The following is a 27,500-nucleotide window of genomic DNA, read 5'->3' as shown; positions in this document are numbered from 1 at the left end:
CAGCACGGAATCAACTAATGCTGAGTCAGCAAAGAGTCAACCATCCAACAGTGGGTCAACGTTCAATGAATCAGTGAATACTCAATTACCCAACACGGAATCAGTCAGTGCCGAATCAGATGACCCTGAATCAATAAACACTGAACCAGCAAACACTCAAAGAGCCAACACTGAGTCAGCAAATACTTACACAGCTAACACTGAGTCGGCAAATACTCCACCAACACTGACTCAGCAAATACTTGAAGAGCCAACAATGAATCAGCAAATACTGATCAGCAAACCCTCAACAGCCCACACTGGACTAGTGAATGTTGAATCAGCAACTCCGCTGAATCAGCAGATTCTCCATCAACAAGCATGAATCAGGGAGTGTGGAATCGGCAGACAATGAATCATCGGATATTGGACTGTGATATTCAACCCTGGCACCTGCTTCTGCCATTCACAACATTTTCATCACCGGATCAATACATAGCCTTGATTTAATGCACTTGGGCTCCAGCCCCCAGCCTCAGTGGACGCAAGTGACCCATCGGCGTGGGCCCGACGGGACCAGCCCTGTAAGTCCTGCCCGGAGGACGTTCCTCTCACCCGGGTTGAATCCTTCCCACGTCTCAGCCTTCTCGGGTTAGGAAGAGCAAACAGTACTCAAGCACCCGGGGGACCACTTTAAGCAGGGAATGTGTTGACAAAAGACACAAAAACGCAGAAGCAACAGCAAAAAGGCAGCCTCAGAAAGACACTGTCTGCAGCAGGGGCTGAGGCTGTCTGGCGGGGAACGGGCAGAGTCTCTCCCCCACTCAAACCGCTCCCCGTGCTCCACGCTGCCCTCGAGCATGGCTGTAGGGCGACAGATTCTGTGACTGGGCAAAGATGACAGGGACCCGATGTACTTCCGGTCACGTGGACTAGGCCAAGCCCAGGAGCGCAGTGATTTCCAAGGCGACTTGGCCGTAACCGTGGCCTTCACTTCCTTAGCCCGAGGCCCAGCCTTCCCATCACTCCCTTCCTGGGGGAGGAAACGGTGTCGGCAGAGCCTGAGAGCGGAAACACGCAAGTCTCTGCCGCCTGGTTCCGTGGCACAGACGGCCGTCGTCAGCAGGGGAGGGGCTCTGGGGGGCTCTGGGGTGGGGGGCCACGCTAATGCAGCATCCTGAGGAGGAACCTCAGCCGTCCCGCGGACCTCGGCACATTCCCAGGGACCCCGCAGCCCCTCCCATTGCGTGGAGAACCACTGAGAAATCTCTTCTGGATTCTTCTGTTTTCAATCCGGCAGCACTAATTTTTTTTTCTTTTTTTTTTTTTTTCTTTTTGGGTCACACCCGGCAACGCTCAGGGGTTACTCCTGGCTCTGCACTCAGGAATTACTCCTGGCAGTGCTCAGGGGACCCTATGGGATGCTGGGAATCGAACCCTGGCCAGCCGCGTGCAAGGCAAACGCCCTCCCCGCTGTGCTATCGCTCCAGCCCCCAGCAGCACTGATTTTCTCCATTTGGGCTAAGCCGCCTGAGGGATGAGTGCTGCTGCCCGCCAGTGGCCACGGCTGAGCAAGCTCTTCCCATGGACGCGCGCCACTCCACAGCGCCGTCCACCTCAACACACCCTCAGGACTACCATCCGTGGTGAATCTTGACCCGCATTTCTTCATGGTGCTTTTTGTTTTGTTTAATTTTTTTTTTACTGTCCGAGGAAGAAGGGTCCTTTCATTAGAGACAGTTTCTGGGCAGTGGCTCTGATTGATAACGCCTGGAAGGAGTATTGATCCGCTGGCAGTGGTCAATGCTGGTCAGACTCCACGTCCTGTGTACCACTGAGGGATTCCGGCGGGGTCACGTGACTCTGGCCAGGCCCCACCTGGGATGGGTGAGGCGCGAAGGGCCCTTCGGAAGAGAACAGCCCGGCCGGACCCGCGCTCCCTCTGCGGGGAAGCGGCTTCCTCCTCTGGAGCAGGCGTCCGTAGGTTCCCGTGAGGGGCGGCCTGTGGCAGGTGCTCCCGGGTGATCTCCGCACAGACCATCCCAGCCCTGAGCCCGCCAGTGTGCCCGAGCAGGGAGTCACGGCGTCAGGCCCAGCAGGGTCCAGTCCTCAGCCCTCACACTGCCCAGGGCTCCCTGGGGCCTGATTCTCAGGTGCAGTTTGGCTCAGCCATCAGGAGCGTTCTCAGAGTGGCAATGACCTTCCACATGGGCGGTGGGTGCGAGCAATCCCTTCACCACAATCAGCTCAGCCCCAAAGCTACTGTATCACTGTCATCCCGTTGTTCACTGACTTGCTCGAGTGGGCACCAGTAACATCTCCATTGTGAGACTCACTGTTACTATTTTTGGCATATCGAATACGCCACGGGGAGCTTGCCAGGCTCTGCCGTGCGGGCGGGATACTCTCGGTAGCTTGCCGGGCTCTCCGAGAGGGACGGAGGAATCGAACTTTCTGGGCCCATGCAGATGACCTGTGCCCCCAACCCCTGCAGAGACACCCAGAAAATCCTGACTGAAATATCCCCCCTCCACAGGGGAGGCTCCCCTTCCCAGCTGCCCGCCCCGTCCAGCCCACACAGCCGGGCTCGACACCAGCCCCCGTCAAAACCAGTAACACAGCAGACAGGCAGCAAATCGATTATTTAAAAAAAAAAATGAATATGAACAAGGAGGCTGTGGGGTGATGGGGCTGCAGAGACAAGCTGGGGGACAAGGGTGATGAACTGGGGGTGCCCGTGGGTGGGGGACACTGCCACAGAGGCTCCTGCAGGGCACAGGGCTCAGCGGGGCCCGCAGTCAGGACGCCAGCCCTGTGTCACCACCGTGTTCTGCCCCTTCCCTCAGCTGGACGCCTCCAGGGCCGAGTGGTTGTGCCCTGTGCACATCAGCTGTGTCCACGTAACGCCCCGACTACTTCATCGACTCAAACACCGAGACTCCTTTACCCCTGGGACACCCTCGCCGCTTTCCTGGGTAGCCACGGAGGAGCGGAATGAAGAAAAGTCCTTCCTTTCCCACTTTCCCCTTCAGTTTTCAGAAATAGTAATTTTCATTTCTTATTTAAGAGCTCCCTTCAGATTAATTTTTTCAGGGAAACAGAATTGTTCCTCCATTTTTGTGACAACCTTCAGGTTTTGCCTCCTTGAGAGGTTCTGGAGTTTAATTGGCCACAAAACTAAGAATCTACTGTTTTCCATTATATAGTTAATTTCTCTCTTTTGCTTTATTTCATTCTTTCTATTTTAAATTTTCATTTGGGTTGTGGGCCATACCCAGCGATGCTCAGGGCTGACTCCTGGCTCTGTGCTCAGGGCTGACTCCTGGTGGGGCTCGGGATGGGTGGTGGGTGGTACATGTGATTTCAGGAATCAAACCCAGATAGGCCTCATGAAGAAACATGGCCTCCCCACTCTACTATCACTCCGGCCCCTACTTCACCCTTCTTAAAAACATGTATTATAAAATACTGCACCATACGCTCATTATGCGCTGCTTTACTTTATGATTGCAGCAGCCTCTCGGAGGTGTTCGAAGCCCGGCCCCAGGGGTCTGGGGGCTACTGCCCCTTCCTGGCTAACTGCAGAAGGGACCGGTCTTCTGTCTGCATGGAATGTGTGCCCGCCCTCCCAGCTGGCCCCGGCTCCACTGTCTTTTACTTCTGCTGTACCACTTAAGGCTTCTTCGAATTCATCTTCCTGTCCCCCTGGTCTACAGTTCTATATCTGAGTCAATGTGATAAAACAAATTTTGATTATTTTTAATTTTATTATAATGAACCCCCCAAAGCCTTTCCCTGGCTTCAATTCTTAGAGTACTATATGTGTTTTTTGTTTCTAAGACTGCTTAATCCTTTACCTATATCCCCTGTCAGGAGATAAAATGGCAATCAGAGTAATTTTCCGAATAATGAAACATTGAAAAAATTATAGTGACCTAGGCATTTTAAGTGTGCACAAAGTAGGAGTGGGAAAATATTCCAAAAATAGAACTTTACAGATATTAAATTTCAATAATCCTGTCACAAACATGCCAATCCTTTATAAAGTAGGAAATAAATTTTTGGTTAAAGAATCATCTCTTTAGGGGGCCGGAGCGATAGCACAGCGGGTAGGGCATTTGCCTTGCACGCGGTCGACCCGGGTTCGATCCCCGGCAGCCCATATGGTCCCCCAAGCACTGCCAGGAGTAATTCCTGAGTGCAAAGCCAGGAGTAACCCCTGAGCATCGCTGGGTGTGACCCAAAAAGCAAAAAAAAAAAAATCATCTCTTTATGATTGATATAAACGAAAATACCGCCATTCTCTAAGACTATCTCTAAATCTCCCTAATGTCTTTTACCTTCTATCAAGAGAGGGAAGGGCGAGAGGCGAGCAGGAGGGTCTCCGGCCCGAGACCCCCCACCCCCATATCTGCTGCACCTCTCGGTTTGGGGTAAACATTTCCGTGTTTCCCACCGAACCTCATCTCTCGTGAGGAGTGGGATCAATGATCAGCCGAGTGAACATTCCCCAGGAGCTACTAACCTCACACTCCGTCTTCTCGGCTGAGAGGGAAGAGCCTGTCTCTCCCTCAGCGCGCTCTGAAGTCGGGTCCATCAAGCACCTTTTCACAGTCTGTGAGTTGCCTCTGTATTTCCATATTTGTTCCACCGGAGAGTAACATGCCTTAAACGCTGATCGAGTCCTACTGGAAACCTTTTATTTTCTTTAGTGGGTGACAAGGGTTGCTGTATCCTCAAGAAATAATTCTCCAATCCCAAGGTGCCCAAACTGGACGCCTATGCTGCCCGAGCCCATGTGCTGCTTGTGCACACATGTGTCGCCCGCATCCCCCCTGCTGAGCTGTGGACTTTCCTGCTTTCATGTCTCATGCTGGGATGTGTGGAGGGGCGTCTCCGCCCTTAGAAAGGCCCGGTTCTCCGGAGAGCGTTACTCACTTTCACTTTCTCTCCCTCCTTCTCCTTCCTAAAAACCCCCAAATAAAATCTCTTTTACTTAAAAAAAATTAAAAATGTACCAAAACCACATCGCATGTATTCTTCTCAAGTTAGCAGAATTCTCAAGGATGCAATTCATTTTGGGTTCATGCTTGCAGACTGCGTGTACTTTGGTGGGTATTTGTTTTTGCACACAACTATTCGGTTTCAACAGCTTTTGTTGAAAATTCCATACTTTAGTTGAAAACACAGCCTCAAATAAATTAACCATGCATGTGTGAAAGGATTTCTGGGTAGTCTATTGTATTCCCTTAGCCCAAACAACGCCTATACTTATGTAAATTCCATACCATGTTGATTACTATAGTTCTTTAAATAAATTCTAAAATCCAGAAGCTAACGAGCCATATTCTGCTTTCATTAATTTATTTAAGTAATTCTAAGTTCAATTTTGCCTATTTTATTTTGCAAGTCCATGTACACTTTAGCATGTGCTTGTTTCTCCCTATCAAAAAAAGAATAAAAGATTACTGGAATTTTTGTTGAAATTGCAATGAATAAATTCTGGGAGAATGGACATTACTGAGTATTGGAGCCCTAAATATCTATGTCTCCCTTTATAGCTTTCTGTCAACAATATTTTATAGTTTCCTTGTAGAAGATAAGTATTCATCCAGGTTTACACTGAAATATTTATTTTTAATGCTATATTCAATGGTATTGTTCTTTTTCTTTTTTTTGTTTTTAGATTGGAGGAGTCTCATACCTAGGAATACTAGTTATTCCTCTATCTCAACCTGGCCAACAAGAACCTCACTAAACACGTTAATCATGTCATATTTTTCAGGTTTCAGAGATTTCTTTTCACGTTAGCTCAAATTTGATTGCAAATACAATGTAAGACCGTGTTTCATATTCTGTTTTCTAAGTAACCACACTGAAAAGAGTTAAGGTGATTTCAGTAACACATAATAGCTCATTTTCCAAAATATAATTGTAATATCTGACGAATAAATAATTATGAATGGAAAGTTTACATTTTTTTGGGCTTTTTTTTTTGGAGGGGTCACACCTGGCGATGCACAGGGGCCACTCCTGGCTCTGCACTCAGGAATTACCCCTGGCGGTGCTCAGGGGACCATATGGGATGCTGGGAATCAAACCCGGGTCGGCCGTGTGCAAGGCAAACACCCTACCCGCTGTGCTATCTCTCCAGCCCCCGGAAAGTTTACATTTTTATATGTTATCCTACGGATGTCAGAACTTACCCTTGGAGTCTGTCTTCGTGTGAAATAACCTCACCTGACTATACAGCAACCACCTGGCCCCGGTTACCACCAGGGACAGCAGTCCTGGGGCGGGTGTGGCCAGTGGGGCCTCGGGCAGGGCATGTGCTGCTCTGGTGTCCTCTGCTGTCCACACCAGCTGGCCTAGGCAGTGTTGCGTCTGCGGGGTCCATCCCGACCCTCTGCCCTCTGTGGGAGTGACACTTCGTCTGCATCTGCCTTGTGGACTTGAGGCGGACTTGAGGGTGTTTCTCTCCACGCCGGACGCCATCCTGAGTGAGTCTGAGGGTAACAAATGCCTCTTCTGCCTCTGCACCACCCACTGCACGTGCCGGAAACACCAATTCATCTTCGCAGGCTGAGCCGAGCCTGCCGATGTGGCCGGTGTCACTGGGCCAGACACGCGATAAATACCCATACCAACAGAATGCACAGAGAGGTAGCTCTCTGCCCTAAATTTACCAAAAAAAAAAAAAAAGGGAAAAATTTTTGCCTATGTTCATGACAGACTGGTCTGTAATTCCGCCCCCACGAGGCTCCGTCTGGGTCTGAGTCCCCATGTCCTGGGGCATGAATCGGGGCAGCTCCTCTTCTGTGTAAGAATGTGCATCATAGTTAGAGTATTTCTCACTAGGACGCCGGCACGGCTCAAAAGGGAAGACTTTAGAGGCTAAGCTTTTTCCCTCATCAGCTTGCCTGATTCTTCACGAGTGAGCGTCACTGCTCTGCTCTGCGTGGGACCCTCCCATTTCCTCTGTCCTGCAAACCCGGTCGGCATAAAGCCGGTCCTAGTGCTCATCCTGATCCTTTTAGGGTCTATGAGATCTTTAGGGAAAACCTTTCTCATGTCCCAAATATTGGCCACTTTGTCATCTATCTTTATTTCTGATCTTTATTTGCTCATGTTCTCAGAGAACCAATTCAGACTTCCTTAATGATTTCAATTGCTGGCGTTCATCATTTTATTATTTCCTCCTCTCTGCATCCTTTCACTTTCTAGGACTTTTCTTTATGCAGTTTCCCATGATTGGAACGAGAGGACGTAGTGCTGAGCGGAGTGAGTCTGTCCCAGAAGGAAGGGACAGACACAGAATGAGCCCTCATCTGTGGGGCTCAGAGACACACAGCAAGTTAGTGACATGGGGCCAACGGCAACCCAGTGGGAGACTAGATCCACAGAACTGAGTTTTGGGGGGCTGTCTGGGAGGGAGGGGCACTGAGGCTCTTGTGGGTGGGAAGTGGGTTCACTGATGCTGGGCGTGAAGCTGACACAGTGCTCAGTTATGTACAGGGGAAGCATCACTCACTGTACTGTCACTCACGGTGTCCCAGTCAGTGCAGGCTTTCAAATGCAGGATTTTTCCTAGAATCCTCAAATGAAAGCATAAGCTGTTGCTTTGGCCCATTTGTTCTTTGTATTACAGATACTTAACGTTCTGAGTTTCTCTAAATTGTGTCCTTGAATTGCACCCTACACACTGAACCTTCCGACTTGACTACTCAGCTTAACCTGCATCCTGGCTCCATCATCATTTTGTAAGTTCCTCTTTAACTCATGGATTGTTTAAAAGAGGTTTGTTTAGTCTTCAATCATTAACTGATTTTTCAAGTTTCTTTTTTTTTTTTTTTCGGGTGGGGAAGGGGAGTTTGGTTGGGTTTGGAGCCACCGCTTACGGTGCTCAGGGCTTACTCTGGGCTCTGTGCTCAGGGATCACTCCTGGCAGAGCTTGGGGAAACGTAGGTCACGCCAGAGATAGAACCTGGGTTGGCTGCACACAGGGAAAGCACCTTAGCCTCTATATCACCTCTCTGGCCTTCAAGTTTCCTAACGATATCGATTTCTATTTTAATTCTTCATGGCCACAGACACACTCTGAACAAAAGCAATCCTTTAAGCTCAGGAAGATCTGCAGAGCGGGAAGGTAAGCTCGGTGACTATTCCAGGTACATTTGAGAGTGATTGTTTTGTGGGGTGGAATGTTCTGGAAAGTTCAATTATTAGATCGACTTGCTTGATGCTGCTTTTTAAGCCTCCTGTACCTTGATTTATCTCCCCTCTTACTGGTCTGCCCATTCCCGAGACGAGATGGACCTTGGGTTTCTGAATCTCTCTTCTTGGTTCAGAGGGACTTGAACTCCCTGGGTCTTTAGGGTGAGCGGGTTCTCTTGGCCTCAGGAAAAGTTCCTCTTGCTCACTGGCATTTGCTCTCCTGAGCCAGGAATCCTCCCATATGCATCTTTCTGGGAGTTCCTCGGGACACTCACCAACTGGTGCTCGGGCAGAGACACAGGTGCCGTCCCCAGGCCCCGGCTGTGGCTCTCTCTCCCTCCACAGCTCTCTGTGGCCTCCTGCCCAGACAGCACCCTCGCTGTCATCTCCCTGCCCCCTCCCTGTCCCCGCCCTTCCCTGCCCCTTCCCCCACATCCAAAACATCTCATCACATTGAGGGCCCTAAAAAGAATGCTATTCATTTCAGCTACGAATTTTCTAGCTGACAGAACTGCTGAACACAGAATATTATCAAATAAATCACTTCAGTGTAATTTGAACTGATCTATAGTGCTTTATGCATATATTAATGGAACCTCGAAACCTAGCTCTATTTCAAGTAAAATCTGAATTTCAATAAATAAATGGAAGCAATCGTAAATTATGGTGTGCAGAGCAGACACACGTGTCTGGCGGGAAGCCCCACTGCAGTTTAGAGGGGCTTCCTGTTTAGAGGGGCTTTCTGTTTAGAGGGGCTTCCTGTTTGGGGTGGTCCCACCCGACCTCCCTGGGCCCGCACCAGAAACAGGTGGTCATGTCCAAATCTGCCTTAACCTCATGCCCCTCTTCTCTCTCTCCTGCCCCCGTCCTGCCCGTGGCTGAAGCTGTCCCCAGGCCCCTGAAGCAAAGTGCAGGGTGGGGTGCAGGGTGGGGTCGTGGGGTGCTGAGGGGCAGAGAGTGGGGGCTGCTGGGTGTGGTGGTGACACCAGGTCCAGGAACAATGACTGACTCCATGTCTAGGCCTAGAAGTCAATGATGGGACCCCTACACTCCATGATAGTCTCTGAGAAATGTGTAAATCTTGCTATGATCCAAATATACAAGATTAACATTATCAAAATGGCAATACCTCCCTCCCCACCCAAAGCATAATACAGGTTCAACGCAGTTCCTATGAGGATATCTGGGACATTATTCAAGGGAATAGATCAAACGCTCCTGAAATTTATATGGAACAATAACCCACCCTCGCCCCCCACCCTGAAACAATCCTTGGGGAAAAGAATATGGGAGGGGTTGCTTTGCCCACCTTCAAACTGTACTACAAAGTGGTAGTAATTAAAACAGTATAGTACTGGAATAGAGACAGACTCTGATCAATGAAACAGAACTGCAAGTACAGAGACAGGTCCTCGGGTAGATGATCAATTAATCTTTCATAAAGGATCAAAGAACATGAAGTGGAGCAAAGAAAGCCTCTTCAGCAAGTGGTGTTGAGAAAACTATTCTACATGCAAAAAAAAAAAAAAAAGAACTCAGACCTCTTTCTAATGCCATGCACAAAAGTCAAATCACAATGGATTGCCCAGATAAATCCGGAGCCGCTGAGCGAGAATCGGACCCTCTGCGCCTAAAGACTTTGATTCCAGAGATCTAACACATTCGGGCATCCAGCGCAGCATCCGATAGCAATGCACTGGGACTGCGAACTGGGCTACAACTCTGTGCTGCTGGGGGTGGATTTGTTTCCTCCCCACCCTGTCTTCCTGCACGGAAAGCGGCGGGCTGGCGGCACCCATGTGGCAGGCGCCATCTTCTAGACTCCAAACCCAGAGGTATTCGGTTTTTACTTTTGGGGCTCCCAGGAACTCATGGGAAGGGGGTGTAACCGGCACACCCTCGGCCCTGATAAATCCGGAGCGGCTGAGTGCGAATCGGACCCTCTGCGTCTAAAGACTTTGAATTCAGAGACTTCTTACAGCAATGCACTGGGACTGTGAGCTGGGCTATGTAATTTCTGGCAAAATTTTCCCTGGACTTTATACAGAAATCCAAATTTATAATTGTCAGCAATGTGAAACGGTTCCTTTTGAACAGGTCTGACTTGGGGGGGAAACTCCAAATAATAACAGTAAGTTTTTTTGAAATATTGAAGGTTTTTAATGTAGCAGCCACCTCTCTGGACTGTGAACTAAGCAAAAGCCCTACGCTGGCCGACGCGGCGTGGCGTACACCATACTATGAGGCGCAGGAAGGGGGATGAGGGGGAAAAAGAAAAAAAAAAAAGGGAAAAGGAAAAAAAAAGGGAGAGAGTTATGTACTTGTAGCAGTGGGGCTACATATCTCTTCATTTCCATCAATGAAAAACTAAATATAAAATGTAGTAGGTCTGTCTCTCTTGGGTGGAAACTCCAACAACTATAGTGAGTTTTGTGTTGAATTATGGAATGTAATCAAGGTAAAGAAAAAATGAAGTGAAATTCATTAGTTATACAGTAGGGGGTAGGGGGTAGGGGGTGGGGGCGGGGGGTATACTGGGGTTTTTGGTGGTGGAATATGGGCACTGGTGAAGGGATGGGTGTTTGAATATTGTATAACTGAGACATAAACCTGAGAACTTTGTAACTTTCCACATGGTGATTTAATAAAAAGTTAAAAAAAAAACCTGTGGGAAAAAGAAATCACAATGGATTAAAGACCCGAATCCATGTCACACAGCTGACCCAGGTTCCATTTCAGGCCCCCCTGCATGGTCCCCCAAACACTGCCAGGAGTAATCCCTGAGCACAGAGCTAGGATTAAACCCTGAGCACTGCCGGCTGTGGCCCCCAAACAAAACAAGCCAGAAGGACAGCGGTGCTACCGCAGCTGCCAGCCCGGATGTGAGCCCTGGCACCACTCACAGTCCCCCCGCACACTGCCAGGAGCGGTGCTTGAGCACAGAGCAGGAGCAAGACCTGGGGTGGCCAGGTGCGACCCCAAACCAGAGCAAAGCCCACCGTCTCTGGGCCGGGGACAGCAGAAGGTCAGACACGCGGCTGATCCTGGTTCCATCTCCAGCGCCCCTGGAAGCGCCCTCCGACGCCCCCCCCTCAAGGCTTCTCCAGGTGTGCTCCGGAGCTCCCAGCCTGACTCCACTGTGGGTCACTCCGGAGGCCTCCAAGCACCGCTGAGTGCAAGCCCAGCGTCTCTCCAACACCTGCGGGGTGGCCCGGACAATCCCTGGCCTTGCAGGGTCTCCGCAGAACCACATCCTCGGGCCCTGGCACCAAGCCACCGGCTGAGGTGGTCAAGAACCGCTGGGAGGTGGGGGGCACCATCTAGGAGCCCCCACCCCCTCCAGAGAAGAGCACCTCAGTCTCTGTAAGACCCAAGCACGCGCTACAACACTGCAGTTCCGAGGCGGGCCAGAGGGGCCCGGAACCAGCAGCGACCTCAAAACCCAGCCCACATCTCTCCCACTCCTTCTTCGACCGGAAGCTGACAGCCCCGCGCTGGCCTCCTCGAGAGCCCCTGTATTTGCTGGCGAGTGTGCGTCTCGCTGCTTCTCTTGAGTTGAGTGAGGGCGTGATTAGTGGCTGCTGGGAAAAGGGGAAGTTGAAATAATGAATCCTGGAGAAGCTGTGTGCGGCGTTGCTTAGCAACTCCTAATAGGACATCATTTAAACTCGGGATTTATTCTTTCCCGAGGACGTGCCGCTCCAGCCTGGGGTCTGGGACTTGCCCCCCGGCTGCCTGCAGCACCCACGGCCCGAGGCTGCGGCTTCTGCAGAACCCCTTGCACCCGCCTTCTGGACCTTTTGGGTGGCCGAGTGTGGCAGGCACGAGCCGATGACCAGCACGACTCTCGGGGAAGCATCTGGTCCACACGGGGGACGCTCAGTGCACGACTCCAAGGCAAGTGCCTCGCCGACGTCTGCCCCCAAACAGCCAGTGACAGATGCTCTGTGAGCCCACGGACCTCACTCCTCGTAAAATTCCAGCGTTGAAGCACGGTGCTGGCAGCGCCGGGCTGCTACCAGGGCGCCTTTCCTCACGGCGATGTCCCTGGGGCCCTCCCGGCTGCCCGGGCACTGGAGACGGGCCCCGGGGCCACGGGAAGGCGCCCCTACAGCATATGACTGTGTCTAGGCTGCTTGTGGGAGATCGGGGACTGGAGGAACCCCGAGCAGGAAGGGGGAGTGACGGGACAGAAGCACCCCAGAAACGCACCCTGTGCCCCCAAGGCCCGACTGGGAGGAGAGAAGGGGTCTGCTTCGGCAGAGCAGGGCTCACGCAGGACCAGGCCGGGGCAGCAGGGAGACGTGACGTTCAGAGGAATCTGTTTGTCAGGAAGACGTGAACTGGTCTCGGAGCCCTCAGAGCCCTCAGAGACAGACTCCTCTACAGTCACGTCTGGACTCACACATCACACACAGACTCACACTCACATACGCCGACTCACACACAGGCTGATAAACACAGATGTGTAGAGAGAGACTCATACATACTAACTCATAGACTCACACACACAGACACATCCACAGACTCACACATACACAACCTCAGACAGAGCCATACACACAGACTCATATACACAGACTCACCTACACATGTACGCACACTCACAAACATACTTACATATACACTGAGTCATATACAGAGACTCATTACACAGTCTCATAGATGTACATTTATAAACAGTCTCCGGAGACACTGACTCATATACACAGACTCATATACACAGACATATACATATATACAATCATAAACACACTCATATACACTGAGTCACATACAGACTCATAACACAGTCTCATAGACGTACACTCATAAACGGTCTCCGGAGACACTGACTCGTCTACACAGACTCATATACACAGACTTACACATATATACAATCATAAACACACTCATATACACTGAGTCACATACAGACTCATTACACAGTCTCATAGACGTACATTCATAAAGAGTCTCCGGAGACACTGACTCATATATACAGACACATAAACACAGACTTACACATTTATACAATCATAAACACACTCATATACAGAGTCATATACAGACTCATCACACAGTCTCATAGACGTACATTCATAAAGAGTCTCCGGAGACAGATTCATATATACAGACGCATAAACACACTCACATAAACAGATGCATATACACTAACAGACACAGTCATATACATATTCACATACACAGACTCATGTACACTGACTCATACACAGACTTAAAAACTCAAATGTGTATAGAAAGACTCATATATACTAACTCATAAGCTCATATACACAGACACATATACAGACTCATACAAACTCGAACACGGAGCCACATACACAGACACATACATACTGACTCATATATACAGACCCATATACACAGACTCATATACACAGACCCATAAACACAGACTCATAAACAGACACATATATACTACTATGCACAGGCTCATCTACACTGCCTGATATACATAAAACATATATATATACACACATATACACACTTAAATAGAGACTCATATACACTGGCTGGTGAACAGGTTCATATACACAATATATGTGAGCTCAGGTCTCTCCATCCTTTCCCACCATGAATACAGCCATTGCACAGACCCATGTACACACTCGCATACACGGGTGCACATACAAAGACCCACATGCACAGGCTCCAAGACACTAACTCATACACACGGATCCTCACACACCGACTCATAAACAAACCTATGTCAGGGGAGTCCCTGCCCGCCCACCTGAAGCCTGCGGATGCGCCCACCCGGGCAGCTCAGCTTCCCTGCACGTGGCGGGTCCCTGAGCTAAGCCCCCTCCCTGTTGCCTTCTCTCCACCCCAGATGAGCCCGGGCCGGGCCGGGCGCGGGGGCTGAGGCACGGAGCGGGTGTGGCACAGCAGCACAGGTGTGGCTCTGGAGGCCCCGGCTGCGCCCCGCGTCACTGCACCCGCCGTCTAGGGCACGGCAGCCAGCACCCCGGGCTCTGACGACAGACTGTGAGCACCCAGAGACGTGCACGTGGGCCCCCACCCGCTTTCTCACTGGGCTTTGTACTCCCTCGTCCTCACCTGCGAGTCACCAACACTCACAACAGGCGCTTCACGGGGCCTTGGGGCCGTGCTGGGACTCCTGGAAAGGGCACCTGGAAATGCCACGCGGGCAGAGGGAGGCCATGGAAGCAGCCGGCAGAGCAGCAATCCCTGCCCAGTGCCCAGGGCACAGCCTCAGTGACCCGGGCCAAGGAGCAGCTCAGAGGGTTCCAGAAGTACGGACACAACCAAGTGCATCGGCGAGTGCTGGGCCGGGCAGGCCCGGGGAGGGGTGAGGCGGGCTGGGAGGGGGCAGCAGCTCCTCCATCAGCCACAGCCCGAGCGGGGGTCTCACGCTGCGTCTGCTCGCTGCACCGCTGGGCATCCCGCCGGGGCAAAGCACACTTCAAGACAATAAATGAAATCCTGACATCTAAAAGTCGACCAGAGGGCAGAGACCCCCGCTCCGAGCGACTCCGGGAGAGACCCCGGCTCCCAGCGGCCCCTGGGGAGACCCCGGCTCCCAGCAGCCCCCAGAGAGACCCCGGAGAGACCCCGGCTTCCAGCAGCCCCCGGAGAGACCCCAGCTCCTACTAGCCCCTGGAGAGACCCCGGCTCCCACCAGCCCCCGCAGAGACCCCGGAGAGACCCCAGCTCCCAGCAGCCCCCGCAGAGACCCCGGAGAGACCCCGGCTCCCAGAAGCCCCTGGAGAGACCCCGGCTCCCAGCAGCCCCGCGGGCTCAGGCCCCCCCCTTCCTTTCCCATCCGACCCCGCGCAGGTCCTCCAGAGAGCAAACAGCCTCATTAAAGGCCATCCAGGTTGCAAAGGAAAAACAACCCAATTTGGTGCCATTTCGAAGCCCGTGAAGACTTTATTTTCTTTCATTTCACCCACTTTCAATGGGGGGAGAAAAGATCTTGCAGTGGATGTCCTACTTCTGTAAGAAAAGCAGCCGGGCAGGTGCTAGATGCCGAGTGCCGGGAGCACAGAGCGCGTCTCTCCGGAGCAGAGCATTGGCCAATTGTGCGGGTGGGGGCTCAGGCGTCCCCCCTCTCCCACCCGGGCTGAGAGGTGGGGCCGGCGGAGGCTCTGTGAAGTCCACCATGAGTCTCTGATGCGTGGCCATTGAGTCCTTCTAAGCACTTGGGCCAGCCCAGAGCCATGCGGTGCCCAGGGACGGCCTGGACACCTGACCCCTCGTGGCCTCCCCACCCCAGCGGGGGGCTCCACTCCAGGCCCTCCCGGTGGGCATGAGCTGGATTCACCTGGTTAGAAATGCCCTGACCCGGCTTCCTCCCAGGCTGCCCCCGGGCCACGGCACCCAGACTCAGAGCAAAGCCACGCTCGCAGGACACTGCGTCTGTCCACGTGGCGAGACCGTGGCCACATGCTCTCACACGGGTGTGGGCGTCAGTCCACAGGACAGTCACACAGGAGACCGCTTCCGGTCTGAGAAGGTACCGTGGCTCCAGGCACACACAGTTCATTCAAGGTGGCCGCAAGTGACAGAAGGTTCTGGACTGAAGGAGGGAGCAGGGCTGTCAAGAGCAATGCTGCAGGGCCCGAAATGACACCCATGACCTCTGCCCCTACCTGTCCCGAGACCTACAGACAGGTTCCGCCTCCAGCCCAGGGCGCCACCGTCCTTGAAAACGGGGACAGAGGCCAGAGAGGGGGCGGCCGGAACCTCAGCGGGGGGACCTGGACCCTGACCAGCCCTGCAGAGACTGTCGCTGCTCTCCTGCAACAGGCCGACGAGATGGCTGGGGGCTTCCGGCCACGCAGGGCCAGCCGCTCCCAGGGGGCAGGCAGAGGCTGACTCTGCAGCAGTGCCTGACCGGGCCCAGGCCCCCAACTGATGCTGGACACTGGACACAAAGGCTGAAGGGCCGAGACCCCCAACTGACGCTGGACACTGGACACAAAGGCTGAAGGGCCGAGACCCCACACTGACGCTGGACACTGGACACAAAGGCTGAAGGGCCGAGACCCCACACTGACGCTGGACACTGGACACAAAGGCTGAAGGGCCGAGACCCCACACTGACGCTGGACACTGGACACAAAGGCTGAAGGGCCGAGACCCCACACTGACGCTGGACACTGGACACAAAAGCTGAAGGGCTGAGACCCCCAACTGACGCTGGACACTGGACACAGAGGCTCAGGGGTCCAGATCCTAATCTGACACTGGACACTGGACACAGCCTCAGAGGAGCTTCCTGGATGGGCAGAGCCTGTGCAGAGCCATCAGAACACTGGCCTGTCCATGGCGCCAGGGGGAGTGGACGGGAGAGTGACCCCCGGGGGCTGCGCCGGGCAGTTCCCTTGGCTGACGTGGACCCGGCTCTTTCCCTGGAGGAAGCCGAGGTGGACACCGAGCAGAGAAGGGATAAGGGTCATGTGACCACGCCCACCTCTGTGGGGGGCTCCCCCCCACTGCAGGGCCCCCAGCACGTGGCCCTGCTCACAGACCCCCAGCCCCACGACCCTCCAGCAGGGCATGAGGGCAGAGATGTGCCGCCGACAGAGCTTTGTCCCAGAGCCCAGAGCCGGGCCCGACTTCAAGCCCGCGTGGGCGCCGGTGATCCCGACCCCCAGGGGTCTCCCCGACCCTCCCCGGCACCAAGCAGACTCGGCTGGGCCCCACATACACCGGCCGGCCCGTGTCCCTGGGGCTGACTCCGAGCACTGCCCCGCGGGCCCCGGCGGCCGTGACGAGGCCGTGGAGAGGCCGAGCACACAGCAGCCACGGCGAAGGCGGAGAGCACAGCGCACGGGGGCCAGCAGGCACATCCCCCGCGGCCTGAGACGCCGGGTCAGCGGACGTTGAGGGGAGTTCTCAAAGCAGGGACGGGGCCGGAGCTGCTGCAGAGCAGAGCAAGGCCTGCGCTGTGCGAACCCCAGGACCTTGTGTCCCCACATCTCTGGGCGCGGCCCCCGTAACAGCAGCAACAACTAACTCGACCCAGTAATAGTAAAAGGCGGGGGATGGAGGGAGGGTGGCCATGGGCAGGGGGCAGCAGAGCCCACCTGGAAACCCACAGCGCCCGGAGCCCCGTCCCAGAGCCTGTCCCGGGCTTTAGGGAAGCGGCGGGCAGAGACGGCGTCGCAGAGGGCTGAGGGCTGAGGGCTGGGCAGGGCAGGGCAGGCGGCACCCACTGGGCACCTGCTCTGGGCGGGAAACTTGGGCTACAGTGGTCACGGAGCAGCTGGGAGACAGAGAAGAACAGGCCAGGGGGAGTGGGAGGGGGGTATCCTGACTCGCCAGTTCTGCTAAAATAATCACAGCAGCACTTGATGGACATGAGCCAACAGTAAAGCGGACACTGACCCTATCCACACTGCAGGAGCTGCCCTGACCCTGGTGCTTTGCTGATGTCTGAGTCAGGAATGCCGCTGACAGCACAGACACCACACTAGTGCCAAGGCTAGACTGATGCTGACACCCACAGTAGGGTGGACGTGGCATCAATCCTTACAGAAACACACAGGCAGGGACACTGCACCAATACTGGCACTAGTACTGCACCAACGCTAATATAGACAGCATACAATCATCATCATCATCATCACCATCATCATCATCATCATCCCGTTGATTGTCGATTTTCTCGAGCAGTCTCCATAACGTCTCCAATTGTCCTAGCCCTGAGATTTTAGCAGCCTCTCTTTACTCGTCCTTCCCAATAGTGCCACATTGGAGGCTCTTTCAGGGTCAGGGGAATGAAGACCCAGCATTGTTACTGGTTTTGGCATATGAATACACCACGGGGAGCTTGCCAGGCTCTCCCACGTGGGCAGGAAGCTTTCAGCAGCTTGCCAGGTTTTCCGAGAGGGAGAACTAGGATATAAGAGGTTGCATAGCCTCAAATGTGGCCGTGTGCTTCCAGGAGCTTGGTTTTATCATCTCTGGATCTTGGCCGTTGATGGGATTACACAATGCCAGGGGCAGTTTGTGGGTGTGACCGCCTAGTTACTGGAAAACGGGGAATCTGGGTGGAGGAGGCCCAGTCCCGATTGAGCAGGCTTGGAGGTCTCAGCCCCAGGTCCCGCACACCTGGGTTCCTCTGCCGGTTCCTTCATGCATGAGGCTCATCCGAACATGTGGAGAGAGGCCTTGAGCATGGCTGTGGCTGGGTTCTGGAGGTCTTTGGCTGCTGGGGCTCTGCTCAGGATGGGGAGGGAAACTCAACCCGCCCTGCTCCAAGGGGCCCCAGGGAAGACAGCCAGGCGCAGAGGCAAGAGACTTCTTTTGAGAAGACAGCATATAATACTAACACTAATTCTATGCCAACGCTAATGCAGACAGCATACAATACTAACACTGATGCTGCAACAACCACTACGGCAAAGCTGATGTGTACTCTAGTAAACTAAAAGCTATACTCACATGAGAGTAGTAACACATTTACACTACTGCTACAACTCATACTAGGGCTATACTAAGAGTTATAATAACATGGACACTTTAGCACTGAAGCACTGTCATCCCGTTGCTCATCGATTTGCTCGAGAGGGCACCAGTAACGTCTCCACTGTGAGACTTGTTACTCTTTTTGGCATATCGAATACACCATGGGTAGCTTGCCAGGCTCTGCTGTGCGGGCGGGATACTCTCGGTAGCTTGCCGGGCTCTCTGAGAGGGGTGGAGGAATCGAACCTGGGTTGGCTGTGTGCAAGGCAAATGCCCTACCCACATACTAATATTATTATACCAACACTAATACTGGCACAGATACTACAGTAACACTTATGCTAACACAGTCACTACAGAACACTATTGCGGATGCTACACTAACTCTGTCATGGAAACTAGAGTGCTGGGCAAGTTTTCACTGCCGGCCACGCCAGGACCAGTGTCCGGGCTGATACAGTTAGACAATGTACGGAGGATCAAGGTATTCAGCAATGCGCAAAAATATCGAGGGAGGGACCTGCAAGGAAGGGCCCTTTCTTCCTGATCTGGAGACGTGATTCTTCTCCATAAGTGCACGGACACCCGTAGCTGAACACAGGAGGCATAAGGGCTCACGAGACTGGGCCACGGATCAGCATAAGAGATAATGGGATCCACAGCCTCCACCGTCAACAGACCGAAAAGGGCAATTACATATAAAAAAAAATTCTTCTATGAAACAACGAAAAAATCCCAGGGATGTCAGATCCAGCTAAAGAAAAACTCCTGATGTTACGAGACAAAAGTCTCCAGAGCCTTGAGAGAAACGAGGAGGATGGGAGCCCTCAGGGGTGGTCTGGAACCCTTCACGGCACCCCCCGGCACCCTCTGCGTGAGCTCTGGGGCGACAGAGTGCAGACGGCCCATCTCACTGAGGTCACAGTGACCGCCTGGAATGTGCAGGAAGGGGAGCACGGACCTGGCAGTTCCCCTGAAGCTTCCGGTCAGAACAAGTGCCCAGCTGGACAAGGACCCGCGGCCTCAGGCTGCTCCTCTCAGCCCCGATTCTGCAGAGCAAGTGGGCCTGGGCCTGAGTGCCCCGGAAGGTGACAGGGTGAGGGGGTGCCCAGGGCTCATGGGCCGGCGAGGTGTGCCTCGCCCTCTCAGCCCTTGGACCCGAGAGTGGCCCGGGGCCGGGCCTCCCCGACCAGGGGATGGGCTTCTGGGAGCCACAGGAGAGGGACGGAGGCTGCTTGAACCTAACGTGCCCCTAAAGCCACAAAGACCAGCGGCAGAGTCCAGTGGGTCCTGCAGGGGAAACTGAGGCCCCCAAAGGGACAAAGCCCAGGTGGAGGCCAGGGGCTTCCTTGCTGACACACCCCTGGGTACCACGTCACAGGATCTCTCCACGGCTCCCTGGCTGGCGGCCTGCCCCCTGCCCTGCCAACGGCCCTTCCAGCTGCCCCATCTCGAGTCTCTTCCCCTCCGGGTCTCGACGGCAGCCAGACTCCACCTGCAGCGAGTGGCCTGTCCCCTGCCGTCCCCATCTGCCCGAGGCTCAGTCCACTCTCTCCCTGCCGGCCCCGGAGCCCACCACGCTCAGGACGAGCTTGTGGCCAGTGCAGCATTGACCCGTGTCTGCGGCTTTCGTGCCCCCCCATCACATCCACCATTCCACCCGGCAGTCAGCAGGACACGCCCACGGGCAGAGCCACAGAGCCAGAAGGACAACCCCCGTCCGCCTCAAGGGCCATCCCCAGGAAGCCCCCTACAGGTCACCGCATCTAAGCTGCGAGCCTTGCCAGGTTCACCGCTAACCGCATGCCAGGGCTGTGCAGCTGAAACTCAGCCTATCAGAAAGGCGCAGGGGCTGGAGCAAGAGCAGAGCGGGGAGGACGACTGTCTTGCATGCGGCCGACCCAGGTTCGATCCCCGGCATCCCATTGGGTCCCCCGAGCACCGCCAGAAATGATTCCTGAGTGCAGGGCCAGGAGGAGAGGAACCCCTGAGCATCACCAGGTGCGACCCCAAAGAGCAAACAAATAAATAAATAATAAACAGAAAGGTGCAGAGGAAGAGGCTGAGGCTCGGTCACCAAGACAGAGGTCCAGGGCAGTGCCCGGCCTGGGAGAGAGCAGGGAGGAGGTCTGACTGCCGAGACCACAGGGGAGCAGGGAACTGGGGACCGGTGCACGGATCCTCCAGGACGCTGGAGTGAGGGAGCCCCAGCCCCACTGTCTAATTGCAGGGGCCGGGAGGGCCGGGCCCCACCCCCCATGGTAGGGGGGGTGTCCCGGGCTGGCTGCCCAGCACGCAGCTCTCGCTTTCCCAGCGCTGTGTCCTGAGCCCTGGCCGGAGGTTGGTCCCCTGGCGACACTGGGGGACCCCGAGTCGGAGCACGAGCCCGCCCCGCCCCCTTACCTGGTCCCAGGGGGAGACGGTGCCCCCGAAGCACATGAACAAGTAGCCCATGGCCACCAGGCAGATCCAGATGAGCACCGAGAAGAGCCGCAGCAGCTTCCTGAACACGGACTCGATGCACACGAGGATGAAGATGGCGAAGAAGATGGCCAGGGCGGTGGGGACGGTGATGAGAAACGCCACGTGGTCCTCAGCTTCCTGAGGGGAGAAGGAGGAGACGGTAGGTGAGCCGGGCCGAGAGCAGCGAGGTGGGCGGTCAGGTGAGCATCAATACTAGTCAGTGCCCACACGGAGCCTTTGGAGGTGGGGGGGGGCACACCTGGCCTGGCTGCGCGCAAGGCAAATGCCCTCCCCCACGGTACTGTCGCTCCAGCTGTCACGGGCTTTAAGGGTTACTTCAGGAGGAGAACAATGTGAATTCATGAGAAGTTAAGCTTCCTAGCAAACAGCCAAGTTTGGGAAGATACATAACCCGGGTGTTGATAGTAAGTCAAACCGTTCCGTGATCACGTTCATACTTTCCCTGGTACATGGAAAACAGGAATCCCTCTGGGAGTAGAAGTAAGCTCCCATGATCTCAGGATGAACCGAGACAATCGTCTTCTCCCCCTGAATCTGAGGTTCAGGAGCCGCAGAAAACAAAGGTTTCCAAATGGATCTGAAATGCTTTATCTTCGACGATAAAAAAGTCTCTGTCTCCAAGCCAATGCACCCTTCTCTAAATGCGCGATAATTACTGTTTAAGGGGCACAGAGGTAAACCGAAAGGGGTCAGAAAGCACTAGAGTTAGAAGGCGACAGTGGGAGCCACTCAGGAGAATGCGCCATTTTGCCCATTTGCTCTGCTGCCTCCCGGGCACGGGTGGCGAGAAGCAAAGGGGCAGGTACTGTCCACGTCCCACTAACCCTCTGTAAGCCCAAGCACGCCCATTTCGACTTCCTCCTTCCATGCAGTTCCACCGCCGCACGGCCGAGCACACAGGAAGAGACACTCACTTCCAGAAGAGACACAGGAAGGTCGCACCTGGTGATGCTCAGGGGTTCCTCTCCTCCTTCCAGCAGAGAGCAGGAAGGTCTCTGCTGCGGATTCAAACTCAGGTGCAGGTTTCTGCGTCTGCACGACAGGCCAGGGGAGCTGAGGCCTTAAGTCCTCACAGCAGGGACGAGTCACTCCCCTTCGCCCGGATGAGCTTCGGAGATCCCGAGGGCCGAAACTGTCAGTGTTTCCCGGGGGGTCTCATGTGGCTATGAATCATGTGAGTCAGAAGCTACAGAGATGGTGTGTCAGGGAGGGCGCTTGCCTTGCAGACAGACAGCCAACCTGGGTCCGATCCCCGGCAGCCCATAGGGCCCCCTGAGCACTGCCAAGAGAATTCCTGAGCACAGAGCCAGGAGTAAGCCCCGAGCACTGCCAGGTGTGACTTCAAAACAAAATGCCACTATGAGGAGGAGGCTTAGAGTCAGTGCAGGGGAAGGAGAACACGTCCCGTTTGAACCCTGCACCGCGTGACCCCCTGAGCATCACTGGGCACAGTCCGGGAGGCCCCAAGCACTGCCGAGATGGCCCAAGCAGCACCGTGTTCAAGGGCTCGAGCACTGAACCGCCAGCCCAGTGGGCTGAGAACACAGAGGGCCGGGGAGACGCGTCACAGAGAGACATTCGGAATAGGAACCAATCAGATCCGGTCTCGTCTGGTCACACCCCAGACCCCGAGAACCCCAACTCTCCGCGTCCGCCCTCCCAGGTCCTCTCTGCCCCGCAGGCACGTCACCAGAGTCCCAGTCGGCCGGCCCCTCGGTTCCTCTCGGACTGCCACTGACAGCACCACGTTTGCAGCACGACCACCAGGAAACACGTGAGTCAGGGGTGAGCTCGGGGCATGGAAGCGCCAGGGGCCGGCACCCCCCGCGGCCCTTGGTCCCATCTCCCGACACAAGTGCTGGCCGGGGAGCCCCGGAAGCAAGCAGCAACGAGTGCCACATGTGCCTGCATGCGAGCGCTCGTGTGCACGTGTGTGCTCCTCTGTGCGTCTGTCTGAGCTCAGCACACACATAAGAGCAGCCTCCTCCTTCCTGATGACGACACGGAGAGGGCCAGGGGGTCAGCCCCTCTTGGGGGAGACAGCGCACGGCCAGGGGCGCGATGGGCAGGAGTGAGGGCCGCAGCCACTGGCCCTGGGGCCAGGGTCAGTGCCGATGGCTCCCCTGGGCAGTCAGAAGCTTGGACCTTCCCAGTGCACCGAGGTCGGAGGACGAGAGGCCGGTGGGCGTCCCTCTTCTCTCCGGGGCCACTTCTACTTCGAAGCGAGAGCCCGGACAGTGCTCGGGCCCCATCCACGTGCTCCCGCCTCTGCCCGGGGCTCCCCCTGCATGCACCCCCCACCAAGAGGCGGTGTCTGGGTCCAGTCCCGATGCCGACCCTGCAGGGTGCAGGACAGCAGCTGCCCCGTCCCACACCCACACGCCCTCTCCTCGGGCTGGGAGGCTGCGTCTCTTCACGCAAACCCTACTGAGGCGGGCAGGGCATGGAGTGCCACCGTGAGGCCGCCCCCTGGCTGGCCCCCACAGCCCCGGGGAGCACTTCTGCTCAGAGCGACACCCCAGCCTGGGAGGGGGGCCCAGATGGCCGGCCGGCCGCGGCTCCGGGGCTGGTGTGACCGTGGCCGAGCCCCTGACCACGGAAGAATGGGTTCTTTGAGAGGGAGAACAAGCCTTGGTTTATCCTGTGTCTGCCCTTTGAACTCGAACTCCAAACAAGCTTTAATATAGACTTCTCCCCAAAATAGAATCTTTTATTAGGGTGTCAGGGCAAGACAGTGGGGGTATTCATCCCAGAACGCGCAAGCTTATAAACTTCATTCCTGCCTGGTCTCGCTGTCAGCATCCGGGTGGGGGCATGGGGCGGGGGTGTCCCAGGAAGGGGGGGCCCTTGGCTGGCAAGGGTCCTTTCCCGCAGCCCCTCGCGCGCCCGGGAGGGAGGGTGGGCAGCACGGACTTCACGGCTGCTCTCTCCAGCTCTAACGCAGAGGAAGCTCCAACGGAGGGCACGAAAGCACCCGCTGAGCGGAAGCATCGTCCATCTGACTGGGCACGCTGGTCAGCCCAAACCGCTTCCATGGGGAAAAGACCAGAACGGTGAGTAAGGAAAAGTCAATGAAACGTGTGAGATGGCCGGGCTGGTGCCAGATGCCAGTGAAGCAGCCTCTGAGGTCAAGTCCGAACCAGAACTAACAGGAAGCTCGTCCTGGGGAGCTTGGGAAGGGCCAAGTTCTCTCTCTGTCTCTCTGTCTCTCTCTGTTTCTCTGTCTCTGTCTCTCTGTTTCTTTGTCTGTCTGTCTGTCTCTCTTTCTCTCTGTCTCTCTCGCACCTCCCGCTCTCTCTCCTCACCGCTGGCCTTCCCACAGCCACCCCATTTATTCCGTAGGTGGCAATTCCTTTGTTCCTCACGGCATTCCCAGGTGGCAGGTGGCGGCCACTGATCTGCTCTTTGATTCTTCCCTCCCTGGATCCTGTTGCTGGTGGTGAAACTGCACGAGTCTCACTTGGATACAAAGACCCCTGAGTGGACACCATGGCCTTTTACTGGAAAAGAGTTTGGTGGAGCCCTGGCCTGGGGCAGCTCGGAGCCCCGAGTACGTTGGTCCCAGCTAAGGGGATCAGGACGAGCTGGGCGCAGAGGGCATTCCAGTGCTCCCAACACAGGGAAGAGCACTGAGATAAGAGTCCTGCACACGTGCTTCTCGGCTCAGCGTCTGGGTGCCAAGGCTGGGCTGACGGTGCGTTATGGCACCAGGCCCCCTGCATCCTCGGCAGTGATGTACTTCAGTGCCACAAATGACCCAGAAAGGCTGTGCTGGACCAAAAGAAGCCGGCACTTGGTTACAATGAGCCAGAGAAGGGTCTGTAACAGATCATGTTTCCATTCTTCTCTACAGGCCGAATCAGGCTACATTTTATTTTTCTATGGGTGTGTTTCTGGGTGTGTTTGGGTCACACCCAGTGACGCACAGGGGTCACTCCTGGCTCTGCACTCAGGAATTACCACTGGTGGTGCCCAGGGGACCATATAGGATGCTGGGAATCGAACCCAGGTCGGCCGCATGCAAGGCAAACGCCCTCCCCGCTGTGCTATTGCTCCAGCCCCAAGAAAGAAAATTTTTGATCGAAATATTCTGATGTAACAAGTCAGAGACCACCTAACATATGCAGATATTCCATGTCCATGAATAGGAAGACTTAGTCCGTCCCATCTTTCCCAATTAATCAAAAATTTCACGCGTGTCTAATCAAAAGCCTACCAAGTCATTCTGTGCTCCTGACAAATGGATTGACTTTAAATTTCACATGGGCTCTCGGGAAGAATGTAGCTCGACTCTGCTGCTATGGGAAATGAGAGCGAGCACCCCTTTAAAACATAAAAATGGAAATAACACACGATCCCGCAACTCCTTTGTACCTATCCCAAGAATATTAAAAACACTAATTCAGAGCCAGAAAGTTGACGACACAGGCCAGCTCATCCGGCTGACGGGCAGAGTAAGACGCCGACGGGAACACAGTTTCCAGTAGAAGCGAGTTCTGAGACGTGACCCAGAGAACTGAGACTGCGGGGCTGAGGGGAAAGGTCGGACCGTGGGATGGTGGCGGGTCTGGTATGGGACAATGGCAGGACGGGACAGAGAGAGCAGAGGGCGCAGGCACTGCCTGGGGCTGGTCCCAGTTCAATCCCCAACTCCCCTTCCAGTCCCTGAGCCCTGCGGGAGTGATCCTGAGCACAGAGCCAGGAGTCAGGCCCTAGGGAGAGCCACGTGTGGCCTCCAAATATCAGAACAAACAACAAGGAATCCTAACGTTTATTTTTTTAAAGAACGACAGCAGTGCCTTTCCACTGTGTAGTGCAACTCACTGAATGGTTCTCAGAGGGCAAGTCCCTATTTTATTTTTTTTTGTTTAGTTCTTTTTTTGGGGGGAGGGCACACCCAGCAGTGCTCAAGGCTTCCTCCTAGCTGTGCGTGCAGGGATCGCTCTTGACGGGCTCGAGGGACCATATGGGATGCCAGGAATTGATCTGGCTCTGCCACGTGCAAGTGCTCCACCCGCTCTATTGTCTCTCCGGTCCCCAAGCGGCTATTTTAAATGAGAAACTGGGTGGTCGTGTCAGCAGCTTGGCCCTGAGTAAGAGTCCAAAACCCCAGTCACGGGACTCTCCCCGGCAGAGCTTGGCAGAGGACTTTCTGTGGGTCTGGGAGGAGAGAGGAAAGCAGGTCTCTCCAGTCACGGGGCCGGGCCACTTCAGCCCATCCTCACTCTCCCCGCCTCACTTCTCAAGCATCTGCCCAACTTCTAGGCATGGCAAAGCCAGGAGACACTCCTCGGCAGAAGGAAAAGACCCCAGGACCTTCCCACTGGGCATGTGGTTGTTACGGAAGCTCGCAGAGCTCTGATGGACCGACCCAAGCAGAGCTTTGGGGTGGGGGGCTTCGAGACTCTGCACCTCACTGCTCTCCTGAGAGCTTGCTTAGTACCGGAATCTACCTGGTACTGAATACTGACCAGGAACCACCAGGAACCTGGGACACATGCGTGGGGGAGGGGAAGGCCCCTCCAGTCCCCGCCTCCAGCTCACTGGGATGCTCAGAGCCTTGCTCCGGGCCCACCCAAGTCAGAATGTCTGCACAAGAAATGTGATTTGAGTGCGATCCAGCCAAATCGAGCATCCTGCTACCAAGGTCGGTTCCTGACCTTGGGAGTGGTCCTACGAATGCTCAAAAGGCTCAGCACTGACAGCTGCCCGATTCGAGAACAGAGCAAGTCCAGGCACGTGCTGGCCCAACACTGCCCCACTCCCCGTGGAAAGACCGTGGAGACCGGGCCCGTCAGGAGCGAGGCCCAGTGGCCTGGGGGTCGAGTCAGATCACGAATATGCGTCTGCACAGGTCACAGGCATCCGCCACACCCTTTAGCTCTGCCCATCCTTCACGCACACCCTGGGGACACGGGAAGGAAGGTTCTAGCTGCTCTCCGCCTTTCTCAGTTGGGAAGCGGGCCGTGGGTCAGACTGGGTCCCCGCCAGAGTTTCCCGGCTCTCGTTCTCCGGGAGCTCACAGAACACACCTGTCCAAGGTGGGGTCGGGGCGCTTGGCCACATTTGCCGAGGGGCTGCAAGACTGATGTGAGGTTAGACAGGACGGCAGGGTCAGGAGGAAGAGAACACCCAGAACTGCCAGGGTTTGTCTGGCAAGAGGCAGAAACGCTTCTTGGTCTGAATGGGTGAAAGGTAAGTGTAGGCGGTAGGGTAAGAAACGGTGGAGGTGGGGCTGGAGCGATAGCACAGTGGGGAGGGTGTTTACCTTGCACGCGGCTGACCCGGGTTCGATTCCCAGCATCCCATAGGGTCCCCTGAGCACCTCCAGGAGTAATTCCTGAGTGCAGAGCCAGGAGTGACCCTTGTGCATCGCCGGG

General features: G+C 54.9%; 1 protein-coding gene across 3 annotated transcripts in view; it reads right to left on the bottom strand.

The window, feature by feature from the left end:
* ADCY2 (adenylate cyclase 2) overlaps nucleotides 1–27,500 on the bottom strand; it is a 318,735-nt gene that overhangs the window by 280,579 nt on the left and 10,656 nt on the right. For all 3 annotated transcript variants that reach the window (XR_008627337.1, XM_055122120.1, XM_055122115.1), the window contains exon 2: nucleotides 21,040–21,237. Coding sequence is in view for 2 of the 3 variants with exons in the window: in XM_055122120.1 (XP_054978095.1) it covers nucleotides 21,040–21,237 (198 nt within the window). In the remaining variant the exon portion in view is untranslated. The remainder of the gene's footprint in view (nucleotides 1–21,039; nucleotides 21,238–27,500) is intronic.

This window comes from Sorex araneus, chromosome 1 (genome assembly GCF_027595985.1).
Source record: "Sorex araneus isolate mSorAra2 chromosome 1, mSorAra2.pri, whole genome shotgun sequence".
In the NCBI taxonomy this organism is placed as follows: domain Eukaryota; kingdom Metazoa; phylum Chordata; class Mammalia; order Eulipotyphla; family Soricidae; genus Sorex; species Sorex araneus.
Note: the sequence above shows the minus strand (reverse complement) of the source record. Positions and strands in the feature narration are given on the sequence as shown.